This window comes from Martes martes, assembly GCF_963455335.1.
Source record: "Martes martes genome assembly, chromosome: 11".
Classification (NCBI taxonomy): domain Eukaryota; kingdom Metazoa; phylum Chordata; class Mammalia; order Carnivora; family Mustelidae; genus Martes; species Martes martes.
In genome coordinates this window covers 55,147,792-55,166,532 of record NC_137899.1, presented here as the reverse complement: position 1 = coordinate 55,166,532, position 18,741 = coordinate 55,147,792, and the positions used below count along the sequence as shown (strand labels likewise).

Below are 18,741 nucleotides of genomic sequence, written 5' to 3'. Positions count from 1 at the left end.
CATGATATCTAAAGTAGATACTCTCTAAGTGTATTTTAATATCTGCGCATTCACTATGCCCAAATTTAGCACGCGTGGGCACAAGCCCTGAAGTCAGATGTCATACATGTCAACACTTCTTTCCCCACTAAAAGCAAGTACTCAGGATTTACTTGTAAGTTTCTCGAAGGTGGAGAGAAAAAAGAGCAAAAGTAATTTCTGGTGCATGTCACCAGGAACAACAAAGAAATTTTTGTGGACTGAAGAAAAGTATGCTCACACTTAAAACCGTGACTTAATCGTATTCCTACTCACAGAATGGAACTCTAAAATAATTATTTCTATTTACTGGCATAAAGCTGGTCAATTTAGAATGCTTTAGAGAAAATATTAAGATTGCATAAAGGTCCGCAGAATACGTAAGTTCATGTTTGGGTTAAAGACCACTGAAATGCAGTCATTCTCACGGCAAATCCCCAGAGCTGCATGAGAAGCACACGCTTCTTTTACTTTAAGAACGAAGCTCTCCTCGGGCTGCAGGTGGAGCTCCAAGGTGGCCTGCCTGACCGTCTGTTCCAAGTGTGGCGTCCTCCTCCGGGCTACATCCAGGGCGGGAAAGAGGTCCCCAACCAGGCCCAGAAACACGGGAAGGTCGTCTGTCACTATTTTAGGCAAATTGAAGTCCCTCAGTGCTCTCATGAGTACCTAGAAAGAAAACACTTTATTGAGGAAGCCAATACAGGGTGTACCAAACACGTTATTTTCAAACCTTGTACCCAAAGCACGGGCTATTGATAATGGTCCTCCCTTAGGATGGCGCCCTATCTACAGGAAGGGTAAATGCTGCCAAGCTCACGTATCAGAACACCAGAAGGCTCTGCTGGTATCCCAAACCTCAGACTCAAGTCATGGGGGAGGCTCTGTTCCGGCAACTATCTGTTTTGATCTTGAGAAAGAGTCTAAGGCTCTTCCCTCTTTAATCCTCAAACTCCAGAATATAATTAACCAGGTCCACCAGCTCATCGTCTTCAAAGAGAATCTCTGCAAATCTCAGAATGATAAACCGAACCCTTTTTAGTGTGGGTATTTGTTCTGTATTGGCTGAAAACCAAAGAGGGCTTCAGGTTTTAAAAGCAGTAACTTGAACATCAGCGTGACTTTTACAGAAAGAGATCAGCGACCCAACAACACTGAAAACATAGCAAAGAAAGGCAAGAAAATCCCTACCCAGTGGTGAATTATGACTGAGAGGAAGAGAAAAGTATTATGGAAGTAGAAATTATGTAAGTGTCCTTTAACACGAAAAGAAACTCACAGGAACGGATTGTTTTCAACTTCTGAAGCCGTACAGAATATATACAGTGCTGCATAGCCACTGTTCTCACTCTTTAATAAAGGAAAAATGCTTCCAAAAAAATTAGAGAAGGCGGCAATTATTGTTCCATCCCTGCTGGGATTGAACACTGCCCCAGCAGCTGTGACTAACCACCTGAGCATTTCACTGGTGTCAGGCAACCATTCTTCCCACTCCATTCCTCATGCTCATCTTTTGCCCACGAAAGGGACACCCTTTGCCCCACGAGATTGTTTTCACTGACTTTTCAGGATTAATTTCCCAAATCAATTAATCAGATTTTCTAAATGTTCCTCAGAGGAAATCAACCAGTGATTGCTGAATTATGTGATTATGATGGCCAAAATATTTTCTGTAGCTGCTACCTCAAAAGCACCTAGAAAGCCCCCTTTTCTTTCCTGTAGTCATATCCTTAATAACGTAAGAAATGCCCATCCTCGGGATGTTCTACAGAAACAGAGATTCTGTTTGTTCAAAGTTGCGCTAGGCACGGCGCCCCATCCGGGTATATACTCTCATTTCTGTGAAGCTGTTGAGCCACTCACGCCCCAGAACCAAGTCAGCACTGCGGTACCTGATCTTCGGGTCTATTTTTATCTCCTCGTTTCAGAGAGCCAGCTACAACCAACACAGATTTAATAGCGCGTAGTCCCCAGTCATAATGATCCTAAAAATCAAAACATAGGTTATATTTTCTCAAAAATGTTATGAGGGAGTAAGGTTCTCATTCCAGAGGTAGAAGCCAAAAGCTCCAAGAAAAGAGTTCGGATAAATACATGCTTTAAGGGTGTGGAGTAGTGTTTTCCTCTCCTCTTTGCAACTGTGAAAACCATGTCACTTCAGCTTCCTCCTGCCTCTTCCCCCTGGCTCTCTGCCTCTGTCAGCAGATCTCTGCCCACAGCACTGAGCTGCAGCGTGTGCCCCAGGCTCCAGTCGCCTTCCCAGCTCTTCTCCCCAGAAACCTGCTAACTCAGGAGTTGAACTACCTGTGCATTTTCACCTCCAAACATGGCCCACTTCTTCAGTTCAGTGGACAGTCCTGTGAGTCCGCCCCTCCCAGGCCCAGATCTCTACTTGGCCTAATTACTCTACCTCTTTTTTTTTTTTTAAGATTTTATTTATTTATTTGACAGAGATCACAAGTAGGCAGAGAGGGAGGCAGAGAGAGAGGGAGAAGCAGGCTCCCCGCGGAGCAGAGAGTCCGATGTGGGGCTCGATCCCAGGACCGTGAGATCGTGACCTGAGCCTAAGGCAAAGGCTCAACCCACTGAGCCACCCAGGTGCCCCTACTCTACCTCTTTTCATCACTTGCACGCTCCAGCACCCATGTTGTTGTTGAACACAGTCCAAGCCATAGTATTGAAACTTGGTGATAAAATAGTACCTCTCCTTTGAGATTTTTACATAATCCCGATGGAAGACGCCTTTAACAGGCTCAGGGCTCCTGGAGAACAGAGCCCAGATCTATTCCCTTTTGTCTTCTAGGTCCAAGCATGGGGCACTGCCCAGGGCACGTGCTCAGGAAGGGGACAATGAGTTAACGGGCTGATCACATATGACAGGCCTACTGTCTTTTGCCTTTCATCTACAACCCACAGAGCGACACCCTTCTCCCAGATATCTTCCAACAACGCCTGTGGGAAAATCACTGCCCTCTCCAAGTATCATTGTCTATAAAAAGGCACATAAAAGAATCTAACCACTTCACAGGACTGTTGTAGGAATGAAACGAGTTAATGCTTTGTGGGCAGTGAAACAATATATCCATGTATAAATATGTCCTTCAATCCATTAGTGCATTAGTAAATTCAATTTAGTAGGTCTTGACCATCATTTCTGCTGGTAATAAAACAGAACAGAATAGAATGAAAAATACCAGATGCACTACAAATAGGAACGGTAAGGAGTGTTGGGTGAAAATTCTTGTTTCACAGCTATGCATATAACACACATGGCTGCGTTCCTGAGCTCAACAGAATAAGCAGTTTTTGCCGTGGGTCATGGTAAAAATAATCAGTGGAGAGCCACTGGTGCAGAAGGAGACTAGGGCTTGTGGTGAGGAGGGAAGAGGGAAAGCCAGGAGTGTGGAGGCCAGAGGGGTGCTTAGTCAGTGCTAGTACTCGTAAGAACATTAAAGGAGAGGAGGTAGAAGAAATTTCAGACCCAGGTTTAAGAGGATCTGGGGACTCTCCTAAGCATGTGAATGCAACAAGCACTACAATAATCTTCACCATCTTCATTGCATCACTCTATCGGCCAGAAATGTCCACTGGTCACTACAGGAAACAAACTGAGGGCTGCTGGAGGGGCGGGGGGTCGGGGATGCAGTAAGTGGGTGATGGGCATTAAGTGGGGCACGTGATGCGATGAACACTGGGTGTTACACGCAACTGATGAGTCACTGAACTCCATGTTGGAAACTAGTAACATACTGCATGTTGACTAACTGAATTTAAATAACAATTAAGCTGAATTTTAAAAATGTCCACTGGTGGGGCCCCAGGGTGGCTCAGGGACTTAAGTGTCCGACTCTTGATCTCAGCTCATGGCTTGACCTCAGGGTCATGAGACAAAGCCCCACATCAGGCTCTGCACTCAGTGGGGAGTCTGCCTGAGATTCTCTCTCTCCCTGTCCCTCCGCCCCACCCCCCTCAACACGGGCATGCTCTCTTAAATAAATAAATTTTTAAAAGACATCCACTGGTTCTTCTTAAATCCATCCCTCCAGCTTAGAAAAGTACCAGCGGGTATTCCTAATTCGGCCCTTCTGTCCTGGTCTCTGTGCCTTCCCTCATCTCACCCACGACACTGGTCCAGTCGGGGAGCACATCTCTCAGCTGTTCTTTTACTCCCAACACCTCCCTCTTCTACCTATAACCAACTTCTCATGATTTTATTTCACACAAACTGAATCTCCTAAGTCCTCCAAACTCAGGAATCTGAGTGCTTCGCTTCATTTGCTCTTGTTTACCTTCATCATCATCACTGGCAACTAACATATTACTTGGATATAGGAAATGCTCACTAAATGTTTAAACAGGACCACAGGGAATGGATGTGGTTGCAACGCTGTGTTGTTCGGGTTCGATGACATCCCTTTCTTCTGACTCCTGCGCATTATAAAATTAATATGAACTCTTTGCAAAAATAAGAAGGAAATTACAAACAGGGAGAAAAATAAAAAATACTCAGTCTTAGTACCCAGAGACAAAAATTTAAAAGCACACACATATGTATATGTATATACGTACATATATGCGTGCATGTGTGTGTGTAAACGTGTATACAATGTAGAGTCTAAAACAGAAAACACAGGTAAGTTGTATATCACATCTAGTTTGGTATGCTGTTTTCTGCATGCAATACTGTCATAAACATTTTCCTGTATTATTAAATTCACTATGATTTCCCCCACCATGTAAATCTAAAATGACAACGTGAATTTCTCTCTCACATCCCAAATTCCGCCTCAGCAACAGGTAATTTAGAATGAGTACCTCTGTCAGTACAGGTAACTACATGGCTCTAACTCTGGCATTTTAATACTTTCATGCTGGAAGAGCTGCAAAATAATGTCACCAGGAATTAATGAAAGGTCATCAAAAGACTGAAGTCAAAGGTGGCCACGAAGCTGAATTTAAAAATAACGAGGCTGATACTGATGTCATTTCTGTAGCACATCAGCAGCTTCGGTGAAAGATCAAGAAGCTAGGGACTGCACAGGAATAAAGGCACAGCACAGAGAATACAGTCAGTGGTACTGGCAGAGCCTTATAGGGTGACAGGCGCAGGCACACTTGTGGTGACCACGACATAACGTATAGAGATATCATACCACTATGCTGCAGACCTAAAATGAATGTAGCATCATTTTCAACTATACTAAAAAAAAAAAAAAGAAAAAAAAAACCAAGCTAGTGAGGAGAGTAAAGAGTAAGTTTGACCCACTTCAGAGACTAGGGACTTACAGAGCCAAAGTAAAAACAAAAAACAAAAAAGCCAACCCCACCTGCAAATAAAACACGACCACCAAAACAAGAGAAATTTTCATTTAAAATTTCTTGAGGGGTTCTTTGGAAAATCAGCTTTTACTTCTTTTGTCTCTTATGGACACTCCTGCCATCCCTTACTAGAAAATAATGTTCTCACCAAGAAAAGGACACATCATAAAATTCCATGTATAATTACAGCATTGCTGAAGGTTAAAGAAAATCACAGAGCCCATCGATTAAAAACTGTACAAAGTACCAATAAAACAGTCAACTTAAGGGGCACCTGGGTGGCTCAGGTGGGCAAGCCTCTGCCTGCAGTTCAGGTCACGATCCTGGGTTCCAGCTCAGGTCATGATTCTGGGGTCCTGGGATCGAGCCCACCCCAAATTGGGCTACCTGCTCAGCAGGGAGTCTGCTTCTCCCCATGTCCCTTGTCACCCCCCTTCCACCTTCTGTACTCTCTCTCAAATAAATAAAATCTTTAAAAAAAAATGGTCAACTTAAAATGTCTCAAATTTAATTTTAGAAAAAAATTTAAAACTGTACAATAAAGATTTTCAAAATTTTACAGAAAATAAAAAAAAAATTACTCTGAAACATCTAACCATCATGTGAGTGATAGATCACCCAGCATCTCTATTTCCAAAGCGGTTTTAATAGGATGGAAAAACCAAGCCAAAGGGAAATACCACTCACCTGCTTGGAGAGGAGCCCCCTGCAGAGCGTGTACAACGTGACGAACTTGTGGGCTAATGAACGAGCATCTGCAAACCCTTCAGCAACTAACATGATTTCACAGATTAGCTCTATGTCAGGGGCCACCATGGCACAGGGCCTAAAAAGTGAGTAAGAGAGTCAGCTTTCTAATGTTATAAGGTAGTAGGTACAAATTGCTGAAATCAAGTGATTAATTTGTATGCATATTCTCACTGTTCCCAAGCAACTCACAATTACCTCTGTCCGTCACAGTTAATGAGACCCTTCATTTCAACCAAAAAAATGCCCCATTTGTTACTAGATAATGTAGGCAACTATGGAATGTGTGAAAAGGGCAGAAGAATGGGTGTAAGAGTTTAAGGGAAATCTCTAAGTATATCCAGTCCACTCCTACAAGTTGTCCCTGCAGAAAGGGATGTGGTATCCGGTGGTAGAGGCCACCTTTACCCATGGCCAGTGCTAGGCTCGTCAATGTTTAGTGACCAGCTCTCCAAAATAGAACATCTGCTGGTTTCCATGTAATAAATACCTCCAGCACAGCTAACCTCCATCTAGCAACATGGGCTTGGGAAGACAGGCCCAGTAGCACACCACCACGCAGACAAAATAGATAGAAAGGACCTGAGAGCATCAATACTAAACACAGAAATTCAATTAGGCAGCGATGCGTTTTGAATACTCATCACCTCTGTTTTAAGTACAACCATATGTCCATATAATTTAGTTTCTATCAGCGGCAGTGCTTAACCACAAACTCCAAAATTTAAGTTCCAATGAAAATTTAACCATTGGCTCTTTCAAGGTGGTACAGGCCAGTTCTGGTGTGCCGCTACCTGAGGCCAGCATGGTTAGACTTTTTTTTTTTTTAAGATTTTATTTATTTATTTGACAGAGAGAGAGAGAGAGATCACAAGTAGGCAGAGAGGCAGGCAGAGAGAGAGGAGGAAGCAGGCTCCCTGCCAAGCAGAGCCTGATGCAGGGCTTGATCCCAGGACCCTGAGACCATGACCTGAGCCGAAGGCAGAGGCATAACCTTCTGAGCCACCCAGGCGCCCCATGGTTAGACTTTTAAGATAAAAATTTACCGAAATGGGGCGGCTGGGTGGCTCAGTGGGTTAAAGCCTCTGCCTTCAGCTCAGGTCATGATCCCAGGGTCCTGGGATCGAGCCCCGCATCGGGCTCTCTGCTCAGCAGGGAGCCTGCTTCCCTTTTTCTCTCTGCCTGCCTCTCTGCCTACTTGTGATCTCTGTCTGTCAAATAAATAAATTAAAAGAAAAAATCTAAAAATTTACCGAAATGTCACGTTTAAATCCCCTTTTTGGAGGGGGACTTCCAGAAAGTCTTCCCCAAAGACCACTGCCATTTAAAGCAACATCTGAAAAAATTCCATTCAACTGAAGTGCAAAGGAGGAACCAAGTAAGCAAGCAAGCTTGTGATTTTAGACATCGTGAAGTACACAGCCCAGTAATATTCACCCACCTGCTCTTGTAGATAAAATTACAGTCGGCTTCATGCATATCTAGTTTTTACGCTGAACATGCTTAAGTTTCTTGGCATATGTGCCCTGAGTCCTTCTATTTAAGCTAAGCCCGCATTTCCTCCATGTTTTGTACTCTATCATACAATAGAAGCAGTAAAGATCAACAGGAAATAGGGGACAGAAAAGGTAGTAAATTGTCTGGCTCGGTACATACATTATTATTGCAACTTGAATTTACTGAGCACTTTCTTCCCGCTGCACAGGTTCTACAGGCTTTTCACACACTCTCTCCCTTAACTCACACAACTCCAGGAAGTGGCTACTCTTCTCACCTGTATTTTGCCAAGGTTCTGAGCCGGGGGAGCAGACGCCCCAGGACCCATGGCAGGTCAGGGGTGGAATCACGGGGCTCTTAAGGCTCAGGCATACTGCCTCCACTCACGAACGCTACCTGCATCATCCAAATTGTCCTTCAACCTTCGCTGATGCAAGTACTAGCATCCCAACATCGATGACACGTCCTTAGTTAGACCAAGTTTAGGAAAACGGCGTCAAACAATTTCAAGCTTAAAGACCCAAGTGAAAACGGGCAGGAGATGAACTGGGAGGCAAATGTAAAAACACTGCACAGAGGTTTACGTTTCAAATCAAAGTATTCTATAATCATGACATTGCGAGGATATTATTCTCTGAAATCATTTTTCAAGAAAAACAGACATCACAGAGCTGCCATGCTCGACAAAGCTGGTCTAGGAGGAAAGGAAAACATTCAGTAAAGCACACTAAAGTAGGTGACTGGGAAAAGAACTCAGTTTAAATACTCCTATTATTTGCCAAAAGAAGTTCTTAATAAATAAAGCACATTTTAAAAGTATAAAAATGAGAAGAAAATACAAATGAAACATGGTTAAATGGATGGATGGACAAGCAAATTAAAAAAAATTTTTTTTTTAAATTTATTTATTTGTTAGAGAGAGAGCGAGCGAGCACAGGCAGACAGAGTGGTAGGCAGAGGCAGAGGGAGAAGCAGGCTAACCGCTGAGCAAGGAGCCCGATGTGGGACTCGATTCCAGGACGCTGGGATCATGACCTGAGCCAAAAGCAGCCGCCCAACCAACTGAGCTACCCAGGCGTCCCTGGACAAGCAAATTTTAAACTCAAAAGAAATCATACTAAAAACTAGAGGTTCTTACATTATAGGTTAGGCAGTGTATCCTTTTTAAGGCAGACAGTGAAGAACAAATACATACTGTGAACAGCAGAGAGCTCTTTAAAAATGTAACAGACAAGCCTCTAGGTTCAACAAAGCAAGGGAAGGAGAGAAGACACAAATGACCCATGACACACATGGACCGCAGGACCTCACTACCGATAACAAGGGAATATCATAAGTTAATGCCAATGCATTCAATAATCTAGATCATGTGGAGAGATTTCTTAAAAGATGCAAATTATCAAAACTAATTCAAGAAGGAAAAAAAAATCTGAATGACTCCATATCTACCAAAGAAATTGAGTTTAGCACTGAAAAAAACTGCCACAAAGGAAAATCTAGGCCCAGATGGCTTCATTTACTAATTCTATCAGGTATTTAAGGGGTAAATAATACCAGCCCTACACAAACTGAAGAAAATAGACAAGAAAATGGCCAACTCATTATACAAGGTCAGCGTCACCCTAATGCCAAAACCAGATAAAGATAATACAAAAAGTACACTACAGACCAACATCCCTCCTGGCATAGATTTCAAAATCCTTAACAAAATAGTAGCATATGGAACCCAGCAACAAATATAAACATAGCATCTCCTGACCAAGTGGAGTTTATCCCAGGAATACAATATTGAAGAATTGTTTAGCATTTGAAAAATCAGTCAGTATCATCTAGCACATCAACAGAAAAAAAGGAGAAAACACATGAAAACTATAAAACAACACTTCTGGAAGAACACATACTCAAAAAATTTTGCAACATGGAATTCGTCAAACTTTCTTCACTGGCCTATTTTAAAGAACAGGTAAATTGCACTTCATTTAATTTAGAACTGCTACCTTTGATGGACACCATTAAGAAAATTAAGACAAGCCACAAGTTAAGAGAAAAAATATTTGTGATACATGAATTTAAGGAATCCCACAGAGGACAGCCCTTCACAGAAGTGAAGTGTGGGAATGGCCAGTACATTACACGAGAAAATGTTCAACATCATTAGCCATGATGGAAATGCAGCAGACAACACCCACAATGACACACCACTACTTATCTGTTAGGTTGGCTAAAACTGACAAGATTGCATGTACTAAGTTTTGATGAGAACGTACAGCAAGTGGAATTCTCATACACTGATGGTGAGACTGTGTGTAACACAGTACAACCACCTTAGAAACCAGATTGGCAGACTCTGATGACGTCAAACACACATTTGCCATGAGACTGTCATTCATAGATATGTACCCAAAAGAAAATGTATGTTCACACAAAGATCGTAGATGAATGTTCATAGCAGCTTGATTCCTAAGAGCCCCAAACTGGAAACAACCCAAGCATTCACCAACTGGTGAAAAGACACACAGATGGTAGTGTGTCTCCACGACAGAGTGTTAACCACCTACTAAAAGGAACTCCTACGACACTCAACTTGGAGGGATTTCCCAACCTTGGTGTTCCAAGAGAGGCTAATAACACAAACAAGTCCACACTGGATGGTTCCACTTGACATGAGCTCTAGGAAAGACACACTCAACCTCAAGGCCCAGAAAACACATCCCATGGTGTGGGGGGATTCACTTCAGAGGGGCACAAGACAACTTCTGGCTGTGCAGGAAATATTCCGCACTGTGACTGTGGTGATGTTTTCACAAACTGTAACCTGAGATGCGTGTGCCTTCTTACAGGAAAGTATACCTGAACAATGCTGATTTACAATCGGAGTTAAACATAACTGGTTCAGACAGAGCACAGCTTCTCCAACGGGCTGTTAATAAGTGTGTCTGTTGGTGAAATATTTTTGGAAAGCAGGTCATCAGTAGATATTTTAATCTTTCACCAGGTAGTTCCAGAGGTAGGAATCTGTTCTGGGTAATAATGTGAAATAGGTAACTCTTCAGGTGAAGAGATGTTTATAGCCTGCTCTTTTATGATCATAAAAAAACCAAAAAGAAAAACACAAACCCTTCATGCCAGAAAATAGGGAACGGTTTAGAAAATTATGGACAAGCCATGAGAGAGACTATTTTGAAGCTACATAAAGGAGCATTTCCAAGGAACTTCTGATAAGACGATAAACTACTTATATCAAAATATTAAACCAGAAATAAAAATCGTACCTAACCTCGTATCTTAACTCCATAAAATCTACATTGTAAAGATACCAGAAAAAAATACAACAATCATCATTTCTGGGTGGTAAAGCTATCACCTTTTCTTTATTCTTTCCTATATTTTCTAAATATTCCATAATTGCTAAAAACTTTAATAATATTATGTATAATATAACACAGAGCTGGTATTAAGTGTTCAAATGTACCCCGTAACTTTTAAGAAATGATTTTAAGTTCTGGCTTCATATTTCAAAAGAGTTCATTCATCATGATCAAAGTTCTTGCTATCAGGGAATCCCAAAGATATAATAAGAGGTTCTCCATAGGAATTCTCCAGGAAAAACAAATCATTTAACAGTGCAAACCAGCAACGTTAGGTGGCATGAGTGTTCCAGATGCTAAACCACCCAGCTTAACACTTGCCTGAAAAGAGCTTTGAGATTTTCCGGTAATTCGGTTCGACCAGCATATCCTGGGTTCATAGTAATAAATATTCCAACGGATGGCTTCAGTGTGATGGCTTCCCCGAGAAATACAAATCTACCGTAAGAAGAATGTTGACGGAATTAAACGAGCTCCTTGAATGTGACTACACATTGACAAATGCAGACCACGGCAAAATGCAAATTATTATTAGGGAGCTGTTGATTCCCGGGGAATTTTCTTTGAAACTCCTGTGCATACATATTTCAAAGATGTTTTGAAGCATGTTTATTAAAAATGCACTACCTTCCCCACCAAGAGTTACAAAAATGGCAAGGACTCTTTTCTATTTTAGCACAACCATACAGGCTGGAATAGAGAAAGGAGGACTTTACTATTTCTGCAGTTATTGAAAGGTGATGTCATTTCTGCCTTCAATGTGGGCTGCGACCCCTTGAATGGGATACTGTGAAGACAGAAAATACCCATGGTGAGAGGTGAGAGTGGCTTCTTTGTTCAGTCTTCATTCTGCCTCTGCTCACCCTCCCCGCTCACTCCCTACGACCTTTCCTCCCGTTTATTCAGCAAGTCCCTGCTGACTACCAGCTTGTGAATGTTCAGAGACCAGCTCTCACTTTAGACACGTGCTAATTCCCTTGTAAAAAGGAGGGGGGTGGATAAGAATATTAACCACCTTATTAAATTAAATGAGGATTAAAAGAGTTTATGCAGGGCACCTGGGTGGCTCAGCCGGTTAAGCCTCTGCCTTTGGCTCAGGTCATAATCTCAGGTCATAATCCCTGGGACTGAGGCCCGTATCAGGCCCTCTGGTCAGCAGGGAGCCTGCTTCCCCCCCCCCTCCCCCCCCCCCGCCCCATCTCTCTGCCTGTCTCTCTGCCTACTTGTGCTCTCTCTCTCTCTGTCAGATAAATAAATAAATAACTTTATAAAAGAGTTTATGCATATAAATGGCTGAGGACAACGCCTAGAATATGGTAAATACTCAACAGATGTTAGCGATGACTATTACTATTCTCATCACTTAAAGGCACTGGGGAAGCAGGGAAAGATTTGTAGGAAGATCTGCAAGGGCCCAGTTAGACTGCCGACGGCCCAGGCAATGGACTAGGCAATGGATGGGGGTGCCAAAGTGAAGGACAAATAGAAGGAAACTTTCAAATGAGGGTTAAGGACAAAGTATAAGATTTTCTCTTATAAAAGAGAGAGAGAAAAGGGCTGAAGAGAAGGGCTGAAGTGGTCAAGGAGCTGGGCTGATGTCACAGCATTAGAGAGCGAAAAGAGACAAGCACAATTTTTAGGACAAATGGTTTCTTAGATACTAGACAATTAAGGGAAGATGGATTTTGTGCAGCCGAAGTAGGAATGGAGAAACCTTCATTCCCAGCCGATCCGGCCAGGGAAGGCAGACAGGCCTGGCAGAGCTGCTCACAGAGAGGAAACTAGTCTAACAGGGTCCCTGACTGCTCTCCAGTGAGACAGAGTAGGAACAGCCACAGTCAAGAGTATGGACCTTGAGGGGGCAGAGCCAGCAAGATGCCTGTGGGCTTCACGGAGGCACGGCCCCACTGCTTCAGTCCTCAGATATAAAGAGCATGTAATGAAATGCATGAAACCACGAAGAAGCCTGGGCCTCTGTCCATGGGCTAGCATGCAATCAACAGGTACAACTCATACATACAGACATGGACAGAGAGCAAACGACTCATAAGTGGGGTTGGGAGTGTCCAGAAACCCTTGTATGGATCAGTTACATAAGTCTCCATTAGAAAGGATGGTCTCAAATGACATCTGAGTTACATTAAGTGATAAGATTTTGACTAAAAACTAAAAATATGCAGGCAGGGCGGTCAAAGAGGAAAGAATCTACCTTCTCTCACGTGGCCTTAGAGTGGGGGCAGGTAAGGGAGCAGACACGAGGTCACAGGCAACTGGTATCCCAGAGCCAGGTTACAGAAGGACTGAGAGTTTTCTACGAGGAGGAAATATCCAGATGTGATCAACAAAACCTGGAAACCTCTGTAACAGAGTCACAGTTTCAAGGGGCTAGCTAAGCCGTCCCTCACTGGGAGACTGAAGTGTTCCTGTGGACAAGACAGCTAGCTGAGCAAAATACCCTAAGAAGGGGGGGTGGTAAGTGGGTAGGCCAGAAAAATGAGATTGCCTTCACACAAAAAATGTTACAAGGAAAACCACAATTGAGTGCTATAATACTTATTTTTTTAAGATTAAATTTTTTTTTTTTTAACAGAGATGGAGCCAGTGCAGGGAGGAAGAGAGGGGGTGGGAGAGGGGCAAACATGCCCTGCTGAGCACAAAGCCTGACACAGAGCTCAACCTCAGGACCCTGAGCCAAACCAAGAGACAGTTGCTTAACCAACGGAGCCACCCAGGCGCCCCTAAAATACTTATTTCTCAAATTAAGCCATCAGACCCCAAGTGCCAGTCATGTTTTATCTTTTAGAGTATGGCATCACATTAGAAGTTCTTAGGCTCTGGAGATATTTGGGAAGTTTCTGAAGTAACGGAGGAACCAGCAGAGTGCGTGCGTGGAATGTCCAGGGCAGGAACAATGAGCATGCAGGTGCTGCTGGAGAGACCAGCATTCTGATTTTGGATCTATTAAATCTAACGGGCCCACACAACATCAGGTGGTCTCGAGATGCCCCTACAGGCACGGTCTTTGGAGGTCTAGGCATCAGAGAAACGAAGTCTGGGTATCTGGCAGCCAGCAGCAAACAGATGCTTCTCAAAGCCATGTGACGGGGTGAACTCATGAAGGGATCGAGAAGATTGAGGCATCCACTATTAATAAGGTCGGGAAATACTACCAAGAAAAAATAAGAGCAAACACTGACACAGTGCTTACTAGGTGTCAGACACTTGTCCAAGTGCTCTGTATTTAGCTTTCATCGTCATCCATATGGTAGCCCCTGTTTTCCAATTTTGAACAGGAGAAATCAGCCCGGGAGCATTCCTGAGGGTGGGAGAAAACCAAGAGGATGGTGGTGGCCCGGAACCTACGAGAAGAAGTGTGCCCTGCAGAAGGGAAGGATTGGGTGTGTCCAGTGCCACCAGAAGGTCAAGTCAAATCATGACTGAGAACCGGTGAGTGGATTCAGCACTGCTGATGGTGTTAGTTTTTTCCGGTGTTAGTGTATACACTTTTGTTGTAGTCAACCATTAAAAAAAAAAACACTAAAAAATGGGAGGTTATTCAAACGCATCCTTCAAAATAAGCCAGTCTCTCTTCCTTATTGCATTTCCTGAGACAGACGGGGAGAGGCAGCAAGAAAAGGGCAAGATGAAGCTGACTGACTTCCTTCATGCTCCCCTTCCTCTCCCTAACAAGGGAAGGAAGCCCGGCACTACTCACCTCTTTCTCCTGTTTCTGATGGCGTCGTGTATCAGTTTCACCTGGACAGCCACCACGGACAGGACTTCCACAGAAATTCGATTGAACTCATCAAAGCAGCCCCAGGCCCCTGTCTGCACCAATCCCTTATAGATATTTCCTATGGACTAAATCACAGAGCAAGGCATTAAGAATTTCACAGACGAGGGTTCTGAGCTCTTAGTTTCCATCATTCCAAATCCGGGATAATACTGTTAGAATGCAGCATTTTCTAACTCACTCACTTTGTAGTCCATTTGCTCTGAGCAGTTGAATACATAAACCATCATGCCAAGGGCACGTCCAAGATCTTTGGTGGTTTCTGTTTTCCCAGTACCGGCTGGGCCAGCTGGAGCTCCACTCATGGTTAAATGAAGTGACTGAGTTAAAGTGATGTAACACCTTTAAATCATTGACAGCACAAATATTACAGTCTGACATGAGATTTTTAGAGAACATGAGGGGCAATCTAACTTTTTCTTTAGTTTAAGAAGTCAGGGTCTAGAATGTGGTACTAACACACAATACTGATATACCCATGATTTGTTCATGGCAATAATAAGAGTCAGAATAACGTTTTATACAGAACTTTAGGTAGGCTACTTAAAAATAATAAAGCATGTACTGCTTTGTCTCATTTCCTAAGAACTATGCATTGATACAAGTAACACTTGATTCCCAATGCTACCGAATTTCTGATGCGTCTAGGTAAAGACACTATTAATATGGCAGACAACATCCCCAACCATTGTTTATAAAAGAAAAACAGAAATCTTCAATGTTGAATGAATTAAACATTGACTTCATTAAACTGCTATTTAATGAATACATTAAGATATGTAAATACATATACATGCAGAGTATGCAAATATATACATATTTCAATGTATAAAGCAAATATACAAAAGACAATTTGCTACATTAAAATGTATGTCAGGAATTCATTCTGCATGAGTTGCCACATGCATTTAGATTATGAATATATACCTATTTTTGCAGGAAAGATTCAGAGGTTCTCAGACTGAGGAGAACTATGCAAAGACAGAATTTGATATGTGTAAAAGAAGAAAAAATGAACACATGGCAAGGATCCACTATGAGGTTTCCATAAATTAATTCTGTCTCAGTATGGACAGTGGACCTAATAAAAAGACATTTGCATGGAGGTCTGAAGACTGGGGACCAGGTTCTACTTTGCCAATCATCAGATGTTAATCTTAAATAAGTCTTTCGACATCAACACGCCTCCGATTTCTCCTCTGTAATACGAGGTATATTGTAAGGCTCTATTAAGAATGTCCAAGGCAGGGACGCCTGGGTGGCTCAGTTGGTTAAGCAGCTGCCTTCGGCTCAGGTCACGATCCCAGCGTCCTGGGATCGAGTCCCACATCGGGCTCCTTGCTCAGCAGGGAGCCTGCTTCTCTCGCTGCCTCTGCCTACCACTCTGTCTGCCTGTGCTCGCTCGCTCTCTCTCTCTAACAAATAAATAAATTTAAAAAAAAAATTAAAAAAAAAAAAAGAATGTCCAAGGCAAATGCCTGAAGAAAGTCAGAGTACAACGCAAACAGAAGCAGTTACTTAGGAAAATGTAAAGTGTTTCTAGATTTTACAGCCGGCAGATGTTTAATTGCATCTTTCAATGCATATGGAATGGAAAGACCGACCCCTAAACTAGGAATTACAGCATTTTTTATAGGGCGGACTATCCCCCCATCATCTTTTCTCATGGTTCAACTTTTGGCTGGACACGTGGACACAGACAACCTTTCCCACCACCTTCCAGGCAGGAACCGCTCAGTGGCCAAGCTCCAACCAACATACTATGCATTGAAATGCCATGTACAAATCCCACAGCACCCTCTTCTAGATGCTTTACCCTTGGTCCCAGGCTGACACAAAGGTGGAAGTCACATCTGGCATGCCGGCCACGTGCTGGGCTATACGGCGGAACTGCTTGCCTCTAGACTGTGACGCAAGGGACACACCAGCGTCTGTGTAACGGCAGCCATTCTATTTTGGGTCTCTGGGTGACGGCTTAGCCTTCCGCTCCTAACCCGTCCCGCAGGTAACTCTCTCAGTTACACGCTGCTGACCCGTGTCTCTCAACCTGTCCACACAGGGAAGCAGCCCGCCTACCACACAAAGGGAAGGTCAACACCAAATGAGATGTAACGAGCGTGTCTAAAAGGGATTGCTGTGTTAAGGTAAACAACTAGTAAACAACCCCAAAAAAGTGAAATGGAAAAGAAATGCATGCAAAGTGAATGTTTCCTGCAGCGCCACTCACTCCATCTAAAGGAATATTCAGCTTCCTTTTAATTGCAAATAAAGCACACGGTGATTTTTTTTTTTTTTTTTAGATTAAAAAGCCAATAAGCTATTGGTCCCACATACTGGCCCACTTTCAAGTGTCTCTTCCCTTTCCTCTTACACCCTGGACCTCCCTTCTTCTTGGCTTTACTGATCATGGCGCATCTGCAGCAGACTCTTACTATTTGCAGTCTGGACGATTCTCAAGTGATTTTGTCAAGGTCCAAGTTTTAATTTCTCACACTGAAAAACGTGCATAAATTAACCAATTAAGATAGAGAACATGGAATTTCAGTTAGGGACAAGTTAAAGAGAACTGAATTGGAGAAACAGAATTACAGGGGCGCCTGGGTGGCTCACTTGGTTAAGCGTCCGACTCTTGGTTTCCACTCAGGTCGCGATCCCACGGTCATGGGATGGAGCCTCGCATCTCGTTCTGCCCTCTGCAGGGAATGTGCTAAGGATTCTCTTTCTCCCTCTCCCTCTCCCTGACCCTCCCCTTGTGCTCCCGTTCTCGCACACACACATGCTCTCTCTCAAATCTTAAAAAAAAAAAAAAAAAAAAAAAAAGAATTGCAATTTATTGGTGATGAACTCACGAGATTAATACAAGCAAGAACAATCACAAAGGTAGTGGGAGAATTTCACAGACATCCCAAGATCATCAATACAAGCCAGTTTTACTAACTTAAAGTTACACTTTATGTAGTGTCTATGAAAGTCTATACTTTCATTCCCAGATAAATTGTATGGTATAATGATACCACATAATTGGGAACACTCCTGTGATTTTGAGATGTTCTTTCTTTCAGGAATGCCAACAAATTAATGCACTTCCCTTCCACACACACACACACACACACACACACACACACACACACACACCAAGTAATCCAGCAGAGGCTGGAACACTGATAGGGAATTCCTTACTAATGTGACATATCCTTGCTTCTACAGCATTCCGACCATGTGTATATAGAGTCAAGTGGCAATGAACTTCTAATAATGGTAACCCCCGTCCCTTGACATACTTGAACCACGCTGGCTCTATATCTACCTTCTGAATTGGCCAAACTCCTCCCTGTTTTAGCAACTCTGCACTTGTCTCTGCCTGTCACTTTCTGCCCCAGGATGTCTGCATAGTTTCCTCGGTATGATTTGGGTCCTAACTCGCACAATCTGCAGCAGACTCTCCATCCAAGATACTTTGTAACATATCACCCTGTTTTATTTTTGTCATAGCGTATACTACTAAAATAATTTTGTTAACTTACTTATTATTCCTCTTTATTCCCAGCCACTCACATGACACAGTCACCTAGAAAGTGCTTTGTATGAGACCAGGAACCCTGCCTGTTTAAGTCTGGAGGAGTACTCAGCACTATACTTCCTAAGTGTTTGTTTAATCATTTAACGGATCTACGTTCCCAGTCTTTTCTTCCTTTCACTGTAGGTATCCCTTCAAAAATGAATCTGCACGTAGGCAATTCCTATGTTTACCCTTTGATAAAGGGACACGGGGTGGGGGGGGGATGGCTACAGACCCTGGTCTGAGGATGTTTAGCCATAGATAATCGGAGAGAATGGATGCGGAGATCAAGAGCCCTGTCCTCCACCATATTAATCTGCTCATGATTTCATGATTTGCATATTGTCATGATTGCATATTGTCTATACTTCTGATTGTCTAATTTGGTTCTCTTGACCTTATCTCTAACTGAAGTCAACATCTACTACGTCTCTTCATTAGTC

General features: G+C 42.9%; 1 protein-coding gene across 2 annotated transcripts in view; it reads right to left on the bottom strand.

Moving 5' to 3' along the window:
- DNAH11 (dynein axonemal heavy chain 11) overlaps window positions 1-18,741 on the bottom strand; it is a 331,865-nt gene that overhangs the window by 178,919 nt on the left and 134,205 nt on the right. For both annotated transcript variants that reach the window (XM_080818899.1, XM_080818900.1), the window contains exons 33-38: window positions 14,925-15,081; window positions 14,662-14,807; window positions 11,268-11,384; window positions 6,022-6,160; window positions 1,908-2,000; window positions 490-684 (exon numbers count right to left, since the gene is read on the bottom strand). In XM_080818899.1, the coding sequence (XP_080675025.1) occupies window positions 490-684; window positions 1,908-2,000; window positions 6,022-6,160; window positions 11,268-11,384; window positions 14,662-14,807; window positions 14,925-15,081 (847 nt within the window). The remainder of the gene's footprint in view (window positions 1-489; window positions 685-1,907; window positions 2,001-6,021; window positions 6,161-11,267; window positions 11,385-14,661; window positions 14,808-14,924; window positions 15,082-18,741) is intronic.